The sequence below is a fragment of the Cygnus atratus genome, chromosome 3 (assembly GCF_013377495.2).
Source record: "Cygnus atratus isolate AKBS03 ecotype Queensland, Australia chromosome 3, CAtr_DNAZoo_HiC_assembly, whole genome shotgun sequence".
Lineage (NCBI taxonomy): Eukaryota > Metazoa > Chordata > Aves > Anseriformes > Anatidae > Cygnus > Cygnus atratus.
Genome location: NC_066364.1, coordinates 86,387,183 through 86,412,578, shown reverse-complemented (window position 1 = coordinate 86,412,578; position 25,396 = coordinate 86,387,183). Strand labels below are relative to the sequence as shown.

At 36.6% G+C, this 25,396-nt stretch overlaps 1 protein-coding gene across 2 annotated transcripts in view; it reads left to right on the top strand.

Moving 5' to 3' along the window:
- Positions 1-25,396, top strand: part of HEATR5B (HEAT repeat containing 5B) — a 56,323-nt gene that overhangs the window by 16,832 nt on the left and 14,095 nt on the right. For both annotated transcript variants that reach the window (XM_035563389.2, XM_050710067.1), the window contains exons 17-31: positions 288-393; positions 2,868-3,058; positions 4,614-4,773; positions 6,698-6,887; positions 8,241-8,410; positions 10,690-10,834; positions 11,687-11,926; positions 13,710-13,961; positions 16,028-16,209; positions 18,395-18,463; positions 20,737-20,916; positions 22,187-22,424; positions 23,094-23,354; positions 23,640-23,767; positions 23,953-24,097. In XM_035563389.2, the coding sequence (XP_035419282.1) occupies positions 288-393; positions 2,868-3,058; positions 4,614-4,773; positions 6,698-6,887; positions 8,241-8,410; positions 10,690-10,834; positions 11,687-11,926; positions 13,710-13,961; positions 16,028-16,209; positions 18,395-18,463; positions 20,737-20,916; positions 22,187-22,424; positions 23,094-23,354; positions 23,640-23,767; positions 23,953-24,097 (2,657 nt within the window). The remainder of the gene's footprint in view (positions 1-287; positions 394-2,867; positions 3,059-4,613; positions 4,774-6,697; positions 6,888-8,240; positions 8,411-10,689; positions 10,835-11,686; positions 11,927-13,709; positions 13,962-16,027; positions 16,210-18,394; positions 18,464-20,736; positions 20,917-22,186; positions 22,425-23,093; positions 23,355-23,639; positions 23,768-23,952; positions 24,098-25,396) is intronic.

Here is a 25,396-nt window from a genome sequence, read left to right as displayed (position 1 = left end):
TCTTGTCCTCGTAGCTTTCTAGGTATACAGCCAAATGTGTCAAATGTATTGCTTTCTCTTGGTGGTGTTTTCTCCAAAAGGGAAGAATTAATCTAAAAGAAGAATCAGCAAAGTGACATTCAAAATAACACTACCCTTTCTGCCTAAGGTGAATACCTTCTGCAGCCCCTGAGGCACGAATTCTATGACCCAACTTAAAAGGCCTTTTGGTTGTGCGCAGTGTTTACCAGCTGTGTTTTGGTTTGTATTTTGAAAGAATGTCACTTAAATTATGTTCTTTGTTTTAGATTACAGATGTTGGATCACTTTGCTGAATGTGTCAAGCAGGCTAAAGGTGTTCGACAGCAAGCTGTGCAGCTTAATATCTTTACTGCTGTTCTTAGTGCCTTGAAGGTAAAACTTGTGAACTTGTAGTAGATGCGAAAATTCAGCAGTTCAGTTCGTAGACTTGTGTTCTGTACAAAAGGCTGTTAAAAGGACGTTGCTGAAGTTAATACTTAAACTTTTCGAAACAAAACCCGAACTTTGCAAATTCTCCCCCCCCTCTTTTTTTCAGATGCTCTTTGCTTCAGCTCATCTGCACATATCAGTACAAAGAATAGATGAGATTCATGTCTCTATAGTATTCTGACTTTATTTTCTTTTTCACTACTGTAATTTTCTTTGCACTGTACTTATGGATTTAAGTGCTTTGTCATACATACTCAAAAAAAACCCACCCTTCATATCTTTGCAGATGAGGCTCATGGAAACACAAAGATAAATTTGGGTCTCCATTTTAGATGTCCGAACTTTTTCTTCTTTAGACTCCCTAATATAATAAAGAATTTTAGATGCTTATGCTCAAGTCCCACTGATTTCAGTTACAATTATTTGTGCTCTGTCTGTGCTTGGAAATCTGGCCTCATGCTATGAAGTCAGGAACCTAGACAGTAAGTAAGAGAAATACTTGCTTTCAGTGACTTGTATTGCCTCAGCTCTGTGGAACAGTGTCTCAGTGTAAGATTTTCTTTCTACTCGTCAAATTTATTAAGGCATTTCAAGATTTTTTCTGATGTTCTGTCTGGATTTCCAATTCATGAGTCTGTCAGATTTTCCCCTTTGTCGTCCTCATTCAGCTTCAGGACAACTAAGTCCTGTGCACTGAGGAAGCTGTCCTTATGGAAGTGTTAGCCTGTAATTAAAGATTGTATGGGTTTCTTCTTGTCTGACCTTTGCCATCCAAACAATGACTGCCTATCTTCAGCTGCTTTTTAATGGGTCTCTGATCCTCGCTTGATGGGGAGAGAGGACTGTCTATGGAGAGTGAATTGTCCCACTTCTTTTAGGATGCAATGACACACTCTTCTCCCTTGACTATAATTACCCAGGCATTTTAGCCTAGATGTTTCATGCTTTAGGTAATGAATGGCTCCCTCTTCAGTTTGGTTCCTAGTTTTGAATTAAGGCACCTCAGCCCTGATGTATAGCTGAAGGGCATACTGTTGTGTTTTAACTCAGCAGGCAGCTAAGCACCATGCAGCCACCTGCTCACTCTCTATCCCTCCCCACCAGCAGGATCAGGGAGAGAATCGGACTAGGGGTGTGGAGAAGTAAAAACTAGTGGGTTGAGATAAAAACAGTTTAATAGGACGGAAAAGGAAGGGAAAAGAATATTAATGATAAAAGAATACACAAAGGAATTGCAAATCAAAACACAGCACCATAGCAGTTACTAGGAAGAAAATTAACTCTATCCCAGCTGAAACCAGGACACATGCCGATTTAAGTATGTGATCTGGAGCATTTTAATTAGTGTTCTGGGAACATGACTACAAAATCCTGGCAGACTTGGGCACAATGCATTTTCTTATGAACCTTTAGTTGGGTAAAGTTTTTGTAGTAGCAAAAGTCAATTTTCCCCCCTAAAAGCTGTCTGTGAAATGTCAAGTCTTTATGTAGAACTTAGTAGAGTTTTTGGAAAGAAAGTTTTCACAGATCTCACACTGGCAAAACAACACTTCTCTTCCTTGCTTTGTCCTTAGAAATATGAGCCATGCTGAAACATGAGACATGTTGAAAGCTATTTTCTGAGAAAGGAGCCTGGGATTTCCCATGCCATGCCAAAAGGCCAAAGAACTGTCAAAATTTTAAGAGCTGAAATGAGGATTTCAGAACAGAAAATGAGAATCTATGGCAGAGCCATCAGCTCTCTTCCTCTATAACACGTGCAATACTTTACATGTATTTGATTATTTTTCCCAAAGTAAAAGACTTCTTGAAAGTTATAATGAAAGGTAGTGTGTTATTAAAGGAATATGGAAACCAAAGAAGCTGCAGAAACAGTGTTTAGTGTTAGTACTCTGTAACACACTTATATAGCATACTGTATACATTTTCAAAGATGTAAATGTTAAGAAAAAATATTTTCATGTACCTAAAATCTATTTGATTCTTGCAGAAATGCAACTTAGCTGTGTTTTTTTCTGTCTGGTAAAGAGATATTACAGTCAATTTTAAAGCCCCCCCTCTCCCCCCCCTTTTTTTCTTATCTTTCCCTTGGGTTATTGTGTGTAAAGCTATCTGCTAGCTTAGATTCTAGCTTAGCACTGGTGTGTGTGTGTGTAGCACTATAATGATAGTAGCATTTGATAACAAAGACTGGTGTTAATGTATCTTTTCTGTATGTAAAATAGTTAGAGTGCTGGCAAAGCTAAGACTGTGTTATTGTTTTTGAGTTTTAAATATTTTCAACCAGTATATTTAGGACTAAGTGATCAGAATTTTAGACAAAATAAAGATGCATCATTTTTAATTAAAGATCTTACAGTAACGTTGCACTTCCCTTCCTCCCTGATTTGGAATGTTTTTTTCATTTGTTCATGTAGGGTTTAGCCGAGAACAAAAGCACATTAGGACCAGAAGAAGTTCGCAAATCTGCTCTGACGCTGGTAATGGGTGCCCTTGATAATCCTAACCCTATTCTGAGATGTGCAGCTGGAGAAGCTCTTGGCAGAATGGCTCAAGTGGTTGGAGAAGCCACTTTCATCGCTAGAATGGCTCAGTACAGTTTTGATAAGTAAGTTGGCTTTGATTCGTAAAGGGAAATAAAATATAGTTTGGAAAATTCTTCTATGAAATAGAATTTTTTTACTCTTTCTCTCCATGCTTTATTACAAAGACTATATAGATCTAAGAAATCTTGAAACAGTCTTCAAATTTGGATTTATTTCATGTGATTCTTCCAGGAATAAAAGTTTACTTGTTACATTACTTGGAATGCAAAATGATACAAATGAAGGGTTTTGCATGAGTTACTTGAAGGTAACTAAACTGCTTCAGGTAGATAAACTCAGCTTACACTAAGTGTGTCTGTAGCATGAATTGTATGATAGTGGTTCTATTTCATCAAAACATCTTCCTATAACATCAATTTACCTTACCTACTGGCCCATTTGTTTTTCTAGATTCTGTCATTAATCTCAGGTCTTTAGAAGGATACCTGGTAAATATACCAAGACAACATGTTTCCCAATTTTCAGCTTAAATTTTAGACATCAGCCAGTCTGTGGATCTGAATGCTCCTACCTCATGGCTGCAGCACATCTTTTGGCTGGCCATGCTGCATGAACATATTCTCCTACCTCTGAGTAATTCAATTTTTCTCCATTATTTCATCTTGTAATAAAGTCTATCATCTTCACGGTCATTCCTTGAATTTCTGTTACTGGGACTCTTTCCTTGGTTTCTTATGCAGGACTCAAGTTAACAATGGTTGCCAGTCAGTTGACACTGTAAAACCATTTTTGCATATATGGCATTTGCATTTACTTTCTTGCTGCTGCTGTTGTTGTTGTTCACTAATGGCTATGAGCGTGCTTCTCTGCCACATACAGACAACCAGGAAAAAAAAAATCTTTCTTCTAACTAGGATATCCTTCTTCTGTCTCTTCTTTTTTTTTCTGAGTAGGGTTTTAATTACAGTTGACATGTATGTTACATGTGTTCTGAGCTGAAGAATTGTGGAAAATACACAGCGAGTCACTATGTCATGCAGCTAGGTCATTTAGAATGCTATTCATTGTGTTTTAATTTCATTAATAAAAATACTATTACAAAAACTATTGGAAAAGTCGTAGAACTCAGCTGTAGAAGAAAGCAGCTATATTAAGAAGTTAATAAGTTGTCTGCAGTAGAAGATGAAGCTGTGGATTCCTTTATTGTTTCTCTGTATATATTGTCATTTTTCTTGATTTCTTTTCACTGCAGTGGCCTAGCAATGACTCTTATGATTATTAAATTAGTCTACTGTGAAACATGGGTGAATACTAAGCTCTTTTCCTGTGTTCTTATACTTCCAAAACACTTCCTCATCTAAAATGTCAAGTTATGACCACGAAGAAAGAAAATTACTAAAATATCTTTTTATTGACTTGGTTGATGTGTAATCCAGTTTAATAGCAGTATAGGTTATGCATATTGGTTTTGCTTTTGTGGTTAAGGCTTCTTACAGTCTTGTAACACGGACAGCAAAATTCTGTTAGAAGCAGTCGTTTGCACAGTTATGGTACTTGAAGGGTTTTTGTAATAAATTTAGTGAATTACATGATTTCTTTTTATTTAAATGTTGATAGGTTAAAATCTGCTCGAGATGTTGTATCAAGAACAGGACATTCTTTGGCTCTGGGTTGCCTCCATCGATATGTTGGTGGAATAGGTTCTGGGCAGCATCTGAAAACTAGCGTCAGTATTCTCTTGGCTTTGGCACAAGATGGAACTTCTCCTGAAGTCCAGGTAAAAAACACAATCACCACAGAATTGTTTTAAAATGTTCAGGATTAGAATTCAAAGTTAATTCTGACAGTACATTTGTCTTGACAATGAGGAGTTGAATGGTAGAAGGAAAAATGCTGAATCTTTCATTCTCTGCAGCAATGAAATCTATCAAAGCATTAGAATAAAATAATTACCAAAGAAAGGGAAAAGAGTAAAAGCCACGTCTTGTCTGTAATCATTGTTCTTCAAAGATCATGCTGTAATTGTACCATACAATAGTTATCTTCCAGCCATTCTTTTTTCAAGTTAACTCAAGGAAATGATTCTAAGTGACTACTATGCTTTAGCAGCAGGAAGTTGAATGCCATCCTTGATTAGGGGCACTTTATACCCGCAGATTGAGACGGTGAAGCCTCCGGTAACTACGTGGAGACGTACATCCATGTTCACCTTGGTTTAAATTATGCATTTGACAGAACAAAAAATAGTGGGTTTTTTTGGTTTGCTTGTTTGTTTTGCCCTCAGGGCAATAAAAAAATAACCTATGCTTTTGCAGCTTGTTGCTTGGGAAAACAAGAATAGTTTTGTTTGGAGACAGATGTTAAAAAAAAAAATCAGTAAATGCAATTTAAAGTCACTTTTAAATTTCCTTAGTTTATTTAAAGTAAGTCAAAGTTCAGTTTGCATATATAACCTTGCTTTATGTGTGAGTAAGTAATTTTGAAGCATGTACTTGCTTATCATTCATCTTGAAACTGGAAAGAGTTACTGCTTTATGAAAAACGTGTGAATTATAAAGGGCAAGGATTTAGAAGCCAGGTGGAATTCATGTGCATATCTTATTTATTTTCTACTGAGAGTATGATAACAGGCAACTGTGAAACGCTAAGCTTTTCCATCTCATCTACACCATAGGTATGCAGGCACTGTATGTGAACATGAGCAATGGAAATTCACAAGAATGAGAATGTACTGTAATGTACATACAGCTGTAATGTACTACATACGTGCTTATGACTGTTAAAATAGCTTCATGTGATTGCTAGTGTTAATGGGTTTTGGGTTGCATCAGAGAGGACCAAAACTGAGCAGTTTTAAAGGAAGTTTTCTAGCTGATTCTTTAGAATCTAGCTTTGTATCTGTAATCCTCTCTTAACATTGTCTCTTCAGTGCAATTGCATCACGTTTAATTGAAGACAGTTCTGAAATGTGATCATTTGATAGGATCTTTTGGAGTGATCTCTCATGCTTTCAGGTCTGTCAGGGAAGCTGATTTCACGTGAAACTTCAGTGACCAAAAATTTCTTTTTCTTGCTTGGACATTTGCAGTAAATTATTTTGTAATTTACTTATAACTGAATAGGTTGATTTTTTTTCCTATCCCATAGTACACTGGCTGTATGTGTAAAGTGCTGCTTTTTTCTGCACCACCTAAAAAGAAAATTCATTGGAAAACGCATGTGAACTTTTCAACTTGTCATGGAAATCAGTTTCTACTTATAATATCACAGGCAGTCCTGGCTAAGGACTTTGTCAGCTAACTGTCTGCTTTGGAATCTGCATCCAGTTCTACATCAGAAATGATTCTGCCTTTTTCCCATGTTAAGGGTCACGTTTCTTCTCCCCCCCCACTCCTTTTTTTTAAAGTGGATGTGTTGGTTCTGAGAAAGCAAAATAGAAACACAGTGCTTGATCATTTCTTGCTCAAATACTTTGTCATCTTTGTTATCCACAAAAGTGCTGGCATCCAAACAGCACACTAGAAATATCTCAACTCCCACTTGATTGCTTGAGATTTGGGACATTTGAAACACTTCTGGAGTCAGAGAAGCTAACTAGACATGTGAACAGGGTTGTACAGAACTAGGTTCAGTCTACATACATATTTGTATAAATTTTCTAAATATATTACTCAATATATTCTTACTTTTTTTTTTCATAGACCTGGTCTCTCCATTCACTTGCCTTGATAGTAGATTCTAGTGGACCAATGTACCGTGGATACGTGGAGCCAACACTTTCTCTAGTTCTTACTCTGCTCTTAACTGTTCCACCATCACATACAGAAGTACATCAATGCTTAGGCCGATGTCTCGGGGCTATAATAACTACTGTTGGGCCTGAGCTGCAAGGTTAGTGTGAATTTGAAGAGGAAAGGAAATTAACCTGTATAAAGCCAATACATCATGACCTTAAATGGAAGATAATCAGTTTTTGTTTATTGCAGTTGTGGGTAGTAGGGGAGGGCTTTGACAAATGGAAGGAACCTCAAGTCTGGTTTACGTCTGCTGTTTTTTTTTTTTCCTTTTTTTTTCCTTTTTGTTTTTTTCCTTCACACTTCAGTTTGAGATGTATATCAAGAGTTACAGTGATGTATGGTGTTCTGGCTAGTGGCAAATGTGTATGGTAAGTAAAAGATGAAAAATACCATTGCTGTGTATATGTTTTATGTAGGGCAAGATGCAAGATTTTTCCTCTGCTTCTTCAGCATAGTGGTAGTTTTATTTTTGACTGATGGCAAGAACTTAAGTTTGACATCATTGTTAATGTTGTGAACAATAACTCATTTCCACTTATTCTTGTTATTCTTCTATCACGGTGCCTTACCATAGAAAATAAAATTTTGCCGTGCCAGTACGCTGTCTGAAGTTACATGGCTCAGATAACAAAAACATGGATCGTTAACTTTGACTTAGCGGGATTTTTTAGGAATGTTTATAGGCTGGTCTTTACGTCAGTGTTAGAGAGCCAGGCACTAGTTCAATTTTAATTCTAAATAATTGGACTAATTCTATTTTGGAAAAGTCTCTAGATGGTTTAATTTAACTTGCTATCTGCTTGCTGTATAATAAGATTTTGATTTGAAGTGTCATGAACTTTATTAATAAAGATACTTATGTGGAATATCTTCTGCAAGTTACATTTTGCTGTAATTCAGTGTTGTTGTTTTTAAATGTCATGCTGGTTAATCCTTAAGATGTGGAATGGAATTATTTTTCAGATTAAGTTCTGTTCTTTCAAATATGTGTCCTGTTAGAGCAGCATGACTCATCTGATGGAGCTAACAAAAATTACCTGCAGATACATATGCTAGCTTACACATTGTCTGATATTTTAGGAAATGGCTCTGTGTATGAAATGTTGCCCATATATATAGAAAAAAAAAGATGTTCAGAATTGAAATGCAGATAACTTTTCTACTTTCATGTCCTGGGAAGATATTATTAAAGTATTTCCAGTTGAAGATCATTGATCCAAAATTTCATTTGGACAGAGTATTATTTAACCTATTATTTCAACAGAGAAATTGAAACACACTCGTGATTCTTTCAAGTAATGTGGACACTATTTTGCAGTAGGAATTCAGAAAATTTGCATGTTAATTTTGTAAACTTTTATGCATTAAAATATATTTAAAGGTTTAAAATCTACAGCTGTCATAGAAAAATCTTGCTATGTTAAGGATATCATATTATTATCATTAGGTAACGGAGCTACAATTTCAACAATCCGTTCATCCTGTTTGGTGGGATGTGCAATCACACAAGACCATTCAGACTCTCTTGTTCAGGCAGCGGCCATATCCTGCCTTCAGCAGCTTCATATGTTTGCGCCACGGCACGTCAACCTGTCCAGTCTGGTTCCAAGTCTTTGTGTGAGTACAAAATGCATCCCTTCTGTTCCTCAAAGTTTTACGTATGTGCCTAGCAGAGAGGACACAGGAGAAGCACTTAGCAAGATGCCAAGGATACCCATATATAACAAGCAAGCCACATTTGCAAAACATTGGAATGCAATAAAGGCACAAGGTAGCAAGCATTTTTATAAAACCACTCGTTACAGAGATGCTGAAATGCCTTGTTCCTTCCAACTGACCGCATGCACAAATGGAAGAAGGTGAGCTTGGAAAAGGTGGGAGATGCTGGATTATTTTTAACCACTATTAGTATAGCAGGTGCTGACACTCAAATTCTTGTGTTGCTATTGTGATTAACAGTGCTCTGCCCATTAGTGTTCTGTCAGCAAATCCTGGCTTAAGCCAGGAAATGAGGCAGTGGCTAGAACCCAAAACATACAAAATACAACTATAAGAGGAAAGGTGGTGTGTGTGTTTTCATTTGTTTCTTTATTGCTATTGTTTATTTACTTCTTAATTATTTTAAGAGGGTTTAGCAGCCCAATACTAAGAAGTTTGAAAAATACTCCCTGAAGTCTGTTGGGTGTTTTGCCAAGCTGATTGTATCATTCGCTGTGGAACTAGTGGTTCTGTGTTATGTGAAAGAATAGAATCCTACTTATGTCAGCACTGGAACTTTTTCTTAGTCTCCCTTCCAGACTTTCCCTAGGGTATCCTCTCATTGTTACATGGTTCAGCCCCCACCTATACTCTTACTTCCCCCCCTCACTCTGGAACGCTCCTGTGCTGTGTGTTCCCAGAGTCTGTCAATTGTCCTTGCATAAAATTTTGCATGACAGAGATGCAACATATCCAGAAGTAGCTAGGCCCTTCTGTATGGACAGATCTACCCATGCACAATCTGACATTCTCTCTAGCCAGTTACTCTGTAAGTACTAGTGGGTAATATTTCAGAAAGTGAAGTCAAAAGTCAATGTAGGTATGACAAGTGCTGTTTTGAAAACATTTCCCAAGCTTTTCTGCAGTTCTTTACATGTTCTTTAATGGTCCTTTGTTAAACAAAAGCTATTTTACTTCTCTTTTTCCTATCCCTTACTTTCAAGTCTTACATAGTTTGAAAAATTTTCCTCTGAATTGTCTTGTGCGTGTCATTTTACCGTAAACTTAGATATGTAGCCAAAGTCTGCATTGCCCTGCCCTGTAAAAGTTTTCATAACTTTCCAACTTGCTTTTGTAGGGAGTTAATGCCAGATATCAAAATTAAACTACGGAGCTCCACAATCTAGTTTCCTTTCTGCTTTCTTGCATTGGCATCATAAACACACAGTTGTTTGTTTTGCAAGTGAAAACAGGGAAGGCTCTTTCCATTAATTAAATGCTGTAAATGTTCTGTGTTTTATTTCCATTAAAACAACCTCGGTGCGATATTTAGAGGATTGTATGTTTGTTTTTGCAGGACTGAAATCTTGTATATTCGCGTACAGAATAAAGATGTACTGTTAAAGCGCTTTATAAACTACACAGCCCTTTCATTTAGGGTTGCAATTTCCATCCACATAATAACCTAATACTGAGAAAGCAAATGTGTATTCAGTTTATTAAAACAATTTTCCCAGGGTAAATAAAGAATTAGTTTCTTAAAGAGCCCTCTTCATCTCTTCCACTGTGGAAAAACATACAGTTCTCTGTGCAACTACTCTCTGTGCTACTGCCTCTCAAGAAAATAGGTACCATGCACAATTCTTCAATAAGAAAAATATATTTGCTTGTACTTGAGGTGATTCAAAAGAATTGGAAGCCCAGTATTTGTTAGCAAAGAAACCTGAAGCTGTCTTCTTGACAGGCGCTTATAAAAAATTTACACTATAAATCCTGGTACAAGCTTGAAATGGAAGTTTTTATGGTAGCTGTGTGGTGCAGCTGGTGGTGCCTTTTTAAAAAAAAAAAAAAAAAAGTGATTTATAGGTATAGCACAATGTGATGGGGAATAGTTTTCTATAGTATAACAGATTGGAAAGTATAATTAGTCTAAAATCATAGTGGCACAGTGTCAGTATTTAAGCTTTTAACAGATAACACCTGTCAATGCTGTATATGTCAGCTTTATTTTCAGATTTGTGCGTTATAGAAAGTGCTTACTTGTGAACTTTAAAGATCTTTTAAAGAGTTTCGTATCCAGCAGCTCACACGGGGGCATATAATTGAAAAGTAGAATACTGTTAGTCCTTAGCAGCACTTACTATGGATATGGATATGGAGATGCAGCAGTTCACTCACCTGTAATGGTTCTGATTTAGGTTCACTTGTGCAGCTCCCACTTGCTCCTTCGCCGTGCTGCAGTTGCGTGTTTACGACAGCTTGCTCAGAGGGAAGCAGCAGAAGTATGTGAATATGCCATGAGCTTAGCAAAAAATGCTGGAGACAAAGAAAATAGCGGCATCAGTAAGTACTTCGTTCATGAAGGCCTTTTGTGATAGCTGAGTGCATGTATTCATGCATGCATGTGGTTTGCCTTCAGGACAAAAAAAACCACCACACTCTAAAACCGTCTCTGCCAGCTCTAATAACTTCTCTCCCCACCCCTGTGTACTGTAATTCAAGTTGATTTAATTTCACTTGTAATTTAACTTTTTGTAAAGTTCAGACTTAAACTTTTCTGCCCTATTAAGAATGGCGATCAGGTAGAGAATACGTTGTATATACAATGGAAACATTTTACAGTTTCTCCAGTACTTTAGGTCTTGCTCTTTTGAAAATTGACTTCATTTAATGTTGTTTGATTGAGATACCTCATTGTGTCATTTTCTCTTAGCAGCACATCTACTAACTTGTGGACTTTGCTGGTTGGTTCAATTCTTGCATGCATCACTTTATCCTGAAAATAGGAGGTTCAACAGTGTTGATCAGCAATGTCTTCTTCCTATGAATATAGAATTGTGGGCTTACATAGTATTAAATCCCACCAGTTAAGTCTGTCTCTAGAAAGACTTTTCAGAGTCAAATAATACTAGGAGTTTTTAAAAAAACTGATGGGTGTGTACCTTGAAGAGATACACGTTTGTGGTTTTTGCTTCTTTTTGGAAGTAATCCTATAAGCTGTTATATGCCTTACAAAAAAAAATGCTATATTAATGTCTTTTTTCAGTTAATTCAGAAGAAATTAAGTAACACCATGATGTATCATTGCCTGAACTATATGTGCACGAATGCACAATGCCTGATTCTCAATTGTTATTCCAAATTTTAAAACTGAGTTACTGATTTCAGAAAAGATTTCTCATTATTTTTTTGCAGATACTAATCCTTTTGCACCAGGAGCTGGTTCTCGACGAGATGGTCATTCCCGGCATCAGGGGGTTAATATAACAGAGACAGGCCTGGAAGGTGTCCTTTTTGGTATGTTGGATCGGGAGACTGATCGCAAGTTGTGCTCAGACATCCACGATACTCTGGGACATATGCTTTCATCGCTGGCAGTAGAAAACCTTTCTCACTGGCTAATGCTCTGTAAGGATGTCCTTGCAGCTTCTAGTGGTAAGTGTTCTATAGTATTCACATAAAAACTGATATTGCTTTAGTATTAGCATCTTCTGGCAGTATTTGTTTGGAACTTGTCCTTTTTAATAGTAAAGACATGCATTATAGCTTATGTTGTATATAGAACTTTGAGTATTATGCATTAAAAGTACTTAGAAAGAGGAAATCATCAACATTGTTATATTTTTAAAAGTATGTTTTCTTTTAAGATTAAAAAATTAGCCACCTTCAAGTAGGATCTCCAGTGGAGAAGCAGGGTGATTATTGCCCTGACATTTCATTATCTTAAATAAAGCAGAGAGATGCTTTTTAGCCTTTGTGCGTCAGGGCCATACAGAAGGAACAGTGCTGTACGTGTTCTGAGCTTTTCTTTATGAGGCTTTGAGGTACTGATGTGAAGAAGGGTTACCATGGTGATGAAACTTCTTTGCTTGTTGCTCAGCTTTGCAGAGTTGTTTGCAAAGACCTTGTCCTCCGAGACCTTATTCCTGTTTTTCAGTTTGTAGGATGGTTGTGACGCAGATTCTGCTCATTTGCCTTGCATCTATGCTTGTTTATTGGCATATTGTGAGTTCATCCAAAAGCTCTTTCTAAATGTTGCCAGCTTTACGTTTACTGATGAGTAATGCTACCAATGATTTCTTTATGCAATGTAGTTACCATGCATCTACTCAGAAAGACCTCACTTCATGAGTTTGAGCTTGGGATGTTATTTTACGTGGGATAAGTTTTTAAAGTTTTGAACGTGGTTGTCTGATCTCCTCACTATTTTTTATTTTTTTAGTACGTGAAATGATCTTTGAGAGATGATATTTAAATACATTTCTCTCAGTTGTGCTTAAATAAGGAAGGAACTTCATTTTGTACTCTTTCATACCACTAACTGGCATATGAACAAAATCTAGTTTGCTTTTTAAGCAGAGATTTACAAATCAGCCACATACGTTTTCCTGGATGCTTTCTGAAAACACTCCTGTTGTGGTTTGGCTCCATCCATGTTTGATTTGCCATAGCGCCTCTCTCTATTAAACGTCTTGGCTCTTCAGCTGCTTAAATTCAGACTTTCTAAGAAACATGCTTTAGTTGGAGTAGGTTACCCTTGCAGTAACTTCTTCCCATTCTCTAATTACTGCCAGAAAAATTTTTGTCGGTATCTTGGCATTTTGCTGATTTAGACCTTGTTCTTGAGATTTTATGTTCTCACATCTGAATAGTCGAAGTGTATATGCATGTTTGATGAGTTTTTGTCCCTTTTTTATTTTTAATGTGATCCCTGAAGTAATTTCATTTTCTGAAATGAAGTCTCACAGCCATGCTTACAGAAAATTTTCTGAATGTTAAGCACTCTTTTGGTTGCCATCAGCTGCCCACTTGGCTGTATATCTTGCCTGTGGTGTGAACTTTGTAGATTTGTTTCAGTTTAATATCCACTCTAGGTTTTACTTGAAAGAGGAGTGGAATAGTTAAAAGCTGAGCTTTTTCTTTGAATTGGAGCACGGTGGTCTCCTTACCCTGTTTCTTGACAGTTTAATAGGTTAATTTTCAAAGCTGAGAAGTTCAGATATAGGATGCAGCTATAACTGGTATCTATGGGAATTAGAGGTGAAAAACTTTACTGATATTCCTATGCCTTTCTACATTTTTTGAATGTTGCAGTTTCAACTGGAGAATTATTGTGTTTTGAATCCGAGCCTAAGGAAAGGCTTGAACATGTCCTTAGTCAGTCATCTTCTGTAGCTTGACACAGCGGGATTTTTATTTTAATTGTTCTCTCTTGTAGACATGAGCACTGCAGCTCCCTTGGGAGGAGGAAAGGATGAGGAATCAGAGAAGAAGGATGAGATGGATGATGATACCATGTTTACGACTCTGGGTGAAGAGGATAAAACCAAGCCGTCTGTAGCACCTCGCTGGGCAACGCGTGTGTTTGCAGCCGACTGTCTGTGCCGAGTGATCATGCTGTGTGAGAATGCCAACAAGGCGCACTTTGATCTGGCACTGGCTCGTTCAGCCAGACTTAAAAACCCAAAAAGTAATTGAATGAATGTGTTTGTTTTGTTTCTTTTTTTTTTATATATATATTTTTGACACCTCTTTACAGCTAAAGATTACACAACCAAGATAAAAACGTAAGCAGCTAAAAAGTGAACTTCCTTTTAGTCAAACAGTTAAAAGCTAAGGAAAAGGCAAAAACTGTAACCATTATAGTTACTGTACCATGAATACAGAGTAATGTTTGCTGGAGGATGTAACTTCTGACAGACTGATGTGCTTGGAGGAGGAGAAAAAAAAAAAAAGAAAAAAATGCAAACACTTAAACACTTTTTTCTCCAGTTTCAAATAGAAGCAGTAAACTTCTAGCTAACTATATATGGGGGATAGTATCTCTGAGTTTAACCTAATGACAGCAATGAATTAGAATTCAGAGGTTATTTTAGCATCTCCACAGCAAAGCAATGCTAGGAAAGAAGAAAAGAAGAGAGAAGGTCAGGTAATACTGCTGTAGTACTGACTGCAGGGTGAGGGATGTGGGAGGAACATGGACCCAGCTGCTTTGTAAAGCTCATTCTATTGGTATCCATGAGAGTGACAAATATTAAAGCTCATGTTTTGAAGATACTTTTATGACTTGGAGGATCGTAATTGAGAGGTCAGAGATGACATGGTTGTTTTATGAAAAATGTGTTTCAAACTGGTAGTGGGAGGTTTCTGTCCTTCAGTCATCCGTGTGTAGTGGTTCTGGTGCATAGTGATTGTCTGCTTTCACCCATGTGGCACAGTGTTTGTGTGCATGTAGACTGAGTATCATATATATAAGCACCCTGGAATGAATAGGGCTTGTGGATTTTAGCACCTACATTGCTAAGGGCATCTGTTCCAATGTGGATATTTATTAGGTAGTTGCTTTTGTTGCTTTGATGCACTCTGGTTCCAGTGCTATGCATTGGTTTTGTAAGAATCTTGTTTCTGATTTTATTAGAGACTGGGGTCACTGTTTGAAGAGTGAGAGGGAAGAGCTTTGGGAAAGTCTACTTTTGAAACAGCATTGCATTATAGAGGCAAATCATGATATAGCTGCTTTTTTTATAGGAGCCTGAAAAGGATTGCATAAAATAATCCTGAGAATTGACATCTCCAAATTTATTTACAGTGAACTTGATGTGTTTGGTATCATTATAAAAAGAAAAACTTAAGTATCTCTATCCTCAAATTCAACTTCCAAAATATTTAAAATTTACTAATATATCTGTGATGGCCTGAACAAATAATGAGTGTCTTTACCACTTGGTACTTTTTTTAAACAATTTCCAGGCTTTATTGACATGCCTCGGAAAATTTCAGCTAAAAAATATATTTTTTTTTCTACCTTGAGACTTGAAAGCATCTAGAGCTTTAGTCATTTTATTTATTTATTTTTTTGTTAATCACCCTGGATAGTATGGTTTTAAAAAAGTATTTTCATATTGGTTTTATATCATCTGGTAATTTCAAATTGCGAGTAAGGAAAGAAATAAAATGAATAAAAATAGAGAAGAATCATTTGAGAACTTTACTGAGTTATGTATTGTTCTTTTCTGTGTATTGTCTGATGCTGATTTAGGGCCTTAGGTGTTGCTTTTGGGAGCAGAAATACTTAGTTTTTAGGTGTTTAAACTTGACTAGGTTTTCTTTTATCAGCAGGGGTCACTATAAGCATAGGACTCAGGAATTGCCTGAAAGATTTTCTGTAGATATCGGGCAGGGGGGTATCACAGAAGTTAGCTTTACTAAATGATGTTCTAATCTCTTTTATGGTTCTCAGGTACATTTAAAATATTCTATTCAATACTTTTTTTTTTTTGTATCTCATATTTTACTTTGTTTCAAATTTGTGCTTAATTTTTAAGGTTGTCTTAAGAATGAAGGTTCTTGTGTCACTTGGGGGGGCAGAGAATAAAAAAAGAAAAATGTTACATGCTTTCTTCCATATCCTAAATGTGTACATTTGGAAAAGAATAGGTGGAATTTGTACATCAGTGAGAAAAATGTTTTAAGTATCTGTCATGTCAGCTATATTTTAAGTTAATAAAATGTTCTTTTTGTTCTGTTTGTTTTAAGATGACTTCTTAGTACTCCATCTCTCTGACCTTATTCGAATGGCGTTCATGGCTGCAACTGATCACAGCAACCAGTTACGAATGGCGGGTCTTCAAGCTCTTGAAGACATTATCAAGAAATTTGCATCAGTTCCTGAGCCAGAGTTTCCAGGCCATGTGATACTGGAGCAATACCAGGCTAATGTGAGACCTCCTTTATAACTTCATGAAACTGTATATTTATGCCAATATGCCAGTATTAGCTCTGAGAACAGTTTGTGACTTCAAAAGACCAGTGAAGAGATTTTTTGTTTGAAAATGCACTGAAGAGACTGCTTTATTTATCTCTTCAAAATCTGTGTATCTCTTCCTATTTATTCCAATTTATTAGCTGACAAAATTTAAAAATCAGTAGCTATTGATTTCTGAAAGCCAAATATTACAAATCACACTTATTATTTTTTTTTGCCAAGAGCGGCATTTCATTTGTAGAATTAAGAATCTGAAAATAACACTGATTCAATTCCAGACTGAACCTAGTAAATCTGTTTTCTTGGGAAGTAATAAGTACACTTCTGTTTAAATAAAAATGACAAAAGAATAGGAATGGGAGATAGATAGTTGAAGATTTATTAGAAATATATAACCCAGATAAAATTAATCTTTCACCTGAGGTTTGATTGCAACAATGAGTACAGCTTAAGGCTGGTGTAGTAGGAGGGGAGGGGTTTTTTTTTGTTTACTTTCTTACTGGTTTGCATTTCTAGTCAGTTTGGCTAGTTCTTGTTTAATTCAATAGATCTCAGCCTTGCTGACGATCGCATATGTGATTTGTTTCACTGACTTCAGCGTTTACATTTATCACAAGATAAATGCTTGCAAGAACAAGTTTTCACTTGGTCAGGTTCCCTACTTGGGAGTGGCAGGGGGATCTTTCCCACACTAATAAGCATGAGAGAGAAATTTATAAAATGTTGAAGCATCAGTTTACAATGAAAGAAATTATTTTAAAGCGATCGAATCTTATTTATTTTCCTCTTGGTCACTTTACTGTTCTTAAAAGCAGCTGATGATATTAATGGGGCTGTATTGTGTACATCATATTATAAAACCTGTCTTTTTTTCTGTTTAAATAACTGCTTTCACTGCATCGTAGTTTTTTTTGCTAGCAATATTCACAATGCGATTGACTTTCTGTTGCTTTGGAAACAACAGTGCTTGAAGTGACTGTTCCTTCAGCCTTACAGGAACATTTATGTTTACTTTTTATTTTACAGATACAAAATTAGGTATATTTAGTCTATGAGTCTTGTCTTCCTTGGAGCATACAGTTAGCTTTTGCTGATGCATGTTGATCAGTCTGTAAAATCTTTGAATACATGTGGTTTCTAGATTGCATTCTAACTTAATAGTCTGGTACAGTGCACTGGTCCATAGAAGAATCTGCATAGAAGTGACAGAATACTTCTTTCAATTCTTACACAGAAACATCCATTTCAGAAGGGACACTTAATATAAGGAGGGCGATATGGGCTCTCCGATTCTGTTACATATTGGAAATATATTAAAAGAGAAGATGAAGAGTAGCTGTGATAAGGGCCGTTTCTCCCTGCCTATTGGAGTGACTTGAGTAGCTCTGGAATCACTCCTAGGATTGCACTGATTTCATCTAATCTTGTCAGGTTTTGCTGTCCTGTACTTCCTGTGCCTACTAGCTTTCCTGCCACCTTTTCCTTGCCCTGTCACCATTCCCTGCCTTTTTCCCAACTCAAGTTATCTCATCTGTCTTCCTCTGATTCTGCTGCTATGTTTTCAGGATCTTCACAAATAGTTTTTAAAGAAAGGCTTTCATTCTTTTTTTCTTGTCTTTTTCTCCTTCCTTCTATGTTGCTGCAACCTGTAATTGCTTCTGTCTCTTTGACTTGGTCTGTTTTGTTTCTGAAAAACACTGTCTTAGAGCAACTGCCTTGTTTTTTGTCTATTAGTCATTTTGAAAACGTAATACAAACCAGTAATAAATGCTTGATTTCATTTTATTATTCTGTTGGACCTTAAAAAGTTTTTATGTTCTGGAGCCTTAGCATAAATTGCACTTATAGTAATTTCCTATGTAAAAGGATACTCATTAACAGAAAAAAAGATAATGCTACATATTTGACAAAGGTAGTTTGGGCTTAAAAAGACAATGCTCAAGCAAGGGAAAATGATTCTTCATTGTTATTTAAAGAATACTATTGCAAATGTTTACTAGATAACAAAGATAAGTTTGGGGTCTTTGGCAATCTTGTCTTGCTGTTTTGTGTATGTGCCTGAATCTTAAACAAGGTTAGATGAAGAATGTTGTGTTGTTACTGTTTTTAGTTGGATTTTTTTTTCCTTTTGTGAACAGGTTGGAGCTGCTCTGAGGCCAGCATTTTCCCAAGATACACCGTCTGATATAACTGCGAAGGCCTGCCAGGTACTGGAAAAGATGTTCAGATGGTATAAGCTAAACTGAATACATTTCATGCACTTAAACAGGAGATGGGTATGAGTTTTCTGCTCTTTGGAAGAAGGATGCAGAAGAGAAATAGTAGTAAATAGCTGGAAAAATTCGTAAACCTAACCAGTGATCTTGTTGCAGAACTGCAGAAATCTTTTTTGGGAGCTACATCAGAAAATACTTAGTCTTTCTGAAACTAGTTGTGTCTCCATGTCATCTCTGCATTTGTTACTAATTGCCAAATATATAAATAAATAAATTATAAATTATAAATAAATTATAAATAAATATAAATATAAATATAAATTATAAATAAAAAACCCAAAACACCAGAAAAAACAAAAAGCCTCTTGCTTAATGAGGCCAATGATAAGGTATTCGTTCAGATGCCTTTCAGTCTGATCAAATATATTGACTGATGATGATTTACCTTTAAACACTAAACTTTTATTCAGATTGACTGTTTTAGATTTCAGAAGCTCTGAGCATTCTTATTATAGTAACAACCTCTCAGTAAAAATTCAAAGAGATTTTGTCTGTGTTTTTTTGCCTATGATCTTGTGCTACTGTGGTTTAAAACGGTTGTCAGCAGTAGAGCTGTAATTGTACGTGTTGTGTGGTTTGCAGCAGCTAAACTACTGTCGTTTAAAGCAGCAGTTTAATTAGCTATGCAAACAATGGCTTTAATGCAATAATTTTGTGTACGTGAGATTTATGCTTGGTCCTGCAGCACTCTTATTTTAGTTGTTGTTTTATACTCCTACCAGTTTTGCTGGCAGTTAAGCTTGGATCAAATGTGGCATAACTTGATACTTACACATAGGAACGAACATGTTCATCTTACCTTGTGGAAAGGTTTTGTTCATTTAAAGCTAGATGCAAGAACATGTAAGAGTCTTTAACTTGTCACAGTATTCCTTATTCAGTCAGTGTCTAATCGATGTGTGTACTGAAAGGATTGAATGGGTTGGTGATTAAATTTGGATATTTAACTCTCTCTCTGGAAGTGATACAGCTAGAGATGAGCTGTACTGAGTGAGCTTGTTCATATTATAGTTCTATGTTATTACTGAAGTAGCTGTTGACTTGCCCAGCAGCAGGAGTGAAGCTGCTCGTAGTCCTGCTGTGAATGAATTACGGATTTGTGACAGACTTTCAGCAGCTCTGTTCTGCATATATTCAGGACCACTTTGTGTTTATTTTAAGTATGTCCATAGTTCCAGGCCCTTCCACAAAGGCTTTCAAGCAACTGGTTCTTTCAAAGCAAATCAAATAAATTGGAGATAGGACAAGACTGCCATTAAAAAAGAATTTGTGAACTCTTTTTTGCTGTTTTTGTTTGTTTGCTTGTTTGTTTGTTTTTTTCTTTTTTTCCACTTTATTGTAGAATCACCACCAGAATCAAAGCAGCTCTTGTATGAAGAAAGAATTTGTCCTTTTGTTGTTACAAAAGCAGCTGCACCTGCACCAGAATTATTATATCTGGGCATGAATGTGTTTCAGAGGATGAATGCCAATGTATAGCACTAGACAGGAACAGATGATCTGTATGATAATTAAAATCTAATTACCTGTTTTGAGTCTGTTCAATTAAAAAAAAAAAAAGAAAAGAGAAATAGAAACAGAAGTGGGGAGACGCCCACTTATATGTCCGGTATTGACTTTTCTAGAACGTGGCACTGTTCTTTCCATAGCGGAGCCCAGTTTAAAGATTTTATTATTACTCATTTCTAGGAATTTTCTTGAAGTTGTTATTGACCTAGAAAGCTTCTCATTAGGATGGAGCCTTAATATGTAATTTGAGTTATAAGTTTTTAAAGATTGAATTTTTGCATTTTTAATGGATTTTTCTTTATGAATTGCTGTCCAATATTTTTTTTTTTTTTTTTACAATAAATCTGAAGACCCATTGCTTGAATGATTTGACCAGACAGTTGGAAAAGAATCAAAACCTTACAAATACCTATTTACGGAGGATTGCAAACTATGTTAAGTATTTTCCATGAATACTGAGTTTCATTTTAATACAATACAGCCTTTCAGCCTTTGTAACGATTCACCTGAGCAATTCTGTTATCACAGGTGGTGAGAGGAAAAGAAGGAAAATCTCACATTTTTAGATGTTAGACAGGAAGAGATCTGCTGATTTTATTTATTTATTATTATTATTTGTTATAGATTTTTTTTTCATCTATAAGGTTGTGGATTTATCTTGCTAACATAGGACAATTCTCAACTTTGTTGTTTAGGTATGTAGCGCATGGATAGGAAGCGGGGTTGTTAGTGACCTGAATGATCTCCGCCGAGTTCACAACCTTCTTGTCTCTTCCCTGGATAAAGTGCAAGCAGGAAAGGGATCTTCTAGCCAACTTTACCGGGAGAGTGCCACAACTATGGAAAAACTTGCAGTTCTGAAAGCGTGGGCTGAGGTAAGCATTTACTATTAAATCTTTAAAAGTTTGAAAAGATTTTACCTCAGTAGTAGCGTCACACCCTACTGTCTGGTCAGGCAGTAAGCCTTGCACCTGCTGCCATCCTCCTTACCTGCCACAGTTCCACTCTTGGTATTTTTTCATCTCTATATCTTTCTCCATTCCTTTTTCTGCCATTTCGTCTCTCTGTATTTGTAGTGGTGCTTGATAGTTCTTTCGTTGTTTTAACTGAATCTTTTTGTATCGAAGTATGTTCTCATACCCTATCAGATTTTCATTTTGGTTCCATCATATTGCTCTTATTTTAAAAGTAAATGAATAAATAATGAGAATATATTTAGGTAAAATATTGCAGCTAATTAACTAGGAATTTATTTCAGTTCATAATAAATTACAGGCTTAATGTAGGTGTTGAATACTTGGAATGTTAATCTACAAATGACAGTCAGCAATACTTACATTGCCTTGCTTCCTGAAACGTTACTTGCATGCTATAGAGCCTTATATCTAATTATATAAAAGGTATTTTGGTTTCTTCTGATGTAGTACTTTAAGGTCTTCTTTATAATTTTTTTTTTTGAAATTACAAAGGAAAGTATCAACAGTTCAACCATGAAATCATGGTAATCACCACATACTGTTATTTTCAGCTTTGATATGGAGCATCTGTTGTATGAAGACAGTTATTTCTATTTTATTTCTTTTCTAATTCCAAAAAAATGCATATTTTTACTGTATTTTTCTGATGCTTCTTCCCATTTTGTCTTCTCATAGCATTTCTCAAAGACAAACATATAAATTCTCTTGTGTTCATGTACCACATAAAAAAATGTTTATTTTTCTGATACCTAATCTGCTTCCAGAAAATGACAATTATCCTAATTTATCTAGTAGTTCTTAATGTAGGGCAAAGAGAATGCCCTGTTTTAATGAAATCAGTTATTAAAATCAATATGTTTGTGTTAAGCTGACATGTTCCCCTTTTTTAGAGGAAAATTGTGTAGTCTTCAGAAGATATTACTTATGTCCCTGAATGTTACATACTGGTAGAAATAACGGCAAAAATCCCTCTTTATATTTTTTAAATATAATTGTATTGCAAATCTTTTTCCAAGTCATTTTCCAGGTAATTTTCATGGACTTCATAACAGCAACAACAAATCTAATAGTATTTGTGGCCCACAGGGGCTGAACTGTTAGTCATCTGTGTATGGAATCTTTTACATGGGAAAGGCTGCTTCTTTTTTCAAATCTGTTTTTCTTCTAGGTGTACATTGTTGCCATGAAAATAAAGAAAGAAGCAGAGACCAAACCAAAATGTGTTTTAAAGAGCACAGAGGAGGATGAGGATGATTTTGGTACTGTAGATGAGCTGCCGCCAGACAGTTTGATAACACTTGTACAACCCGAGTTGCCTGCACTTAGCCGTCTCTGGTTAGCTGCACTGAAAGATTACGCCCTTTTAACTTTACCAGCTGAATTTGCTACTCAGCTTCCACCAGATGGTAAATACCGAAATTTCATTTTCCTGTTGTTTTGAAGAACGGGATAAAACTACTAGTAGAGATTTTCAAATTCTTCTTTAAATTGTTTGGCAGGCACGTTTTTCATCTCTTAAAATAATGCAAGTAATAAATTTCTGCTTTTGTGTAACAGCAATGTATGTTGAAAGCTTGTGTGCTTTTTTCTTCAATCTGCAATGAAAATATTTTTTACCTGACTCACAGAGATGATTGACACCATGTCTTCGTAGAAGTAATAATACTTCTACACCTCTAATACTTCAACATCAAGTGCAAAAAAGATGTCTACTGTAAGGAAACGTAGTCAGCTCTTGAGAATGTTGTGGATATTGTCTTATAATATTTCATTGAGTCAAGAATGAGTGTTCTGTAAGAAAAATGCTGCAAGACCTGATGCCTTTGCCTGCCTCTCTTGCCTCTCTGCTTACTATCTTACTCTGCTATCATAGCCATTGCATTTTTTTATGAGAGGTACTAATGGTGCTTCTTCACAAGGAGAATTGGGATGCACTGTCACTAACAAGGATTGCATCTGAATATATGCATGATCAAACATATGCAGAGTAAATAACTATGAAATTCAGAGTACATGCTTTTTGTCTGTTATTGCAGAGGATTTCAGAATTGACCTTTGCTTTGCTACTTTAACAGGAGGAGCATTTTACACTCCAGAAACAATTGATACAGCTAGACTGCATTATCGAAACTCTTGGGCTCCTATACTACATGCAGTGGCGCTTTGGCTGAACAGCACAGGATTTAATGCTTCAGAATCAGTGGAAGAGACTGCTGCAGCAATGCCTAACTCACAGAAACGGGCTACGTCTATTATGTTAAACCAGACACCTGGAACTCCACCTACTACTAAATCTTTACCAGAGTTGAACAAAGATCGAATGCACTTAATTTTGGGTAAGAGTTGAGCATTTAGAGCGCAGTACCAGCACATTATGGAAATAAGAAAAGATACTGTGCTTGAAATCTAGGAAATTTAAAAGGCATCACTTGTCTGGACAATAGCATTTTGAAATCTCTGTCTCTGTCTCTGTCTCTCTCTCTGTGTCTCTCTACCTGCTGTGTTCTTCATAGCTTTGGCAGAGTATTTGTGTGATTATTATGATTTTTATAGAGTAGTTTTGTATGTAGTTTATATAATTGATGAAATGAACATTCTTTTTTAATAATTGTTCTTTTCAGGTGTTAGCATACAGTTTCTCTGTTCCCCAAGACCTGAAGAGCCTGTTGAACATGTCACATCTTGTTTACAAGCACTTCATACTTTATTGGATTCCCCTTGTGCCAGGATCCATATTGCAGAGGATCAGGTACTGTATGAGCATGTTATGACAGTGAGCTTTCCTAGGTCATGATCTTTCATTTGTGATGATTACAAAACCTGTAATTATTCTTGTGTGGGAGAAATATTTGCTTGTTGTAACCAAGTGATGTAGCAATTGGGAAGTGGTAAGCCCTAATTTATTTTTTTAATGCATATTTTGTTTTACTGTAGCTCCTTGGTGTTGAACTCTTAAGTGTGCTTCACCGACTCCTGCTGACCTGGGATCCTCCTTCAGTCCAGCTATTGGTTACAGGAGTTGTCCAGCAGATAGTAAGAGCAGCTCAAGATTATTTGCAAGAAAAAAGGAACACCCTAAGTAAGATTTTGAAAACATGGTTTGTTTTGCAGTATAAATAAGGACCAGGTTTTCATGTTGGAAAAAGAACTCAGATGCATTGGAATATGGTTACACTGAGGAAGAAAATGCTGTGTATTCCACAGATACTGCAGATGTGGTCATAATCTTACCTGCTGTTTTCTTAACTGTTGTAAGACGTAGTTTTTCTTCCTCTGAGCATTGAAGTCAGTCTTCTCATGTTTTGTTTTCTTGAACACGAGTGATGAAAATTGTACCCAACACACCACATTAAGCTCTTAGGAACACCTTGCTCAGTTTCATTAATGTTTTATTGACCACATCTTGGCATTTCAACGAACTTTTTTTCTGAAGCTTAGTGGTTCAGTCCCCATTGTGGGGTCCTGTGGAGTGTCCCTGGCAGAACTGTCATTCATGAGGTGAGTGACCTGCTACTGGAACCAGTGTGAAACCAGCCTGTTAACCGGATCTTGCCAGGATGTGGATGTCACATAAGGTGTGTCACCAACCAAGGGCTCTGAGAATGGTGTGTGCAAACAGGAGCAAGGCAATCAGCATTGAAGGACATGCTTGTACAGCCCAGAAGTGGTTCTCAAGACTGTACAAGACTGCTAGTCAGCATAATGATGGTGGTGACACACAGCAAAACACAGTCTGCTGATTGAGAAACAGTCATTTCTGGCACATGAGAGATCTGGTGACATGCCTTGAAATTCAGTTGAAACTCCTGATGTGACTGTCCTCTGGGTGCTTGTCCATGTAGCAGGGGCTAGTGGTGATGCTGGTCTCACCTATGGGATGTGAAGGAAATGCATGTGAAGACGAACAGACTGTGTAGCATCAGGAAAGCCAAATGGGAGAACGGCATATTCAACACAGAGATTCTGCTGGGGCAGGAGCCCAAGCCCCCCATGTCACATATGGAGGGAAAGCCAAAGGCTGTGCTGGAATAGGGTCTTGGAGTATGGGGCTCCCACGATGGTAGAGGCTGCAAGGTTATAATTTCCAGCAACAAAAAACTTTCTCTTATCTCCAGACATCTGGTTGGTGAATGCTGTAGGACTGGCAAGAAGAAAAGAACAATGTGCTGGAGTAGGCATCTAATGCTAGCCATGCCTCTTTGACAAGTCAGAACTGGTATGACTAAGAGGAATTGAAGGGTGATATACCATTCAGGGATGCTTTTGTTGGTCACAGACTGCTTAACCAAGAAGAGGGGGGTGGATGAAGCCGTTTTAAACCAACTGGAAGAAACCTTGTGGACTGGATAGGTGAATCAGTTGGTGTGCTCACACAGTG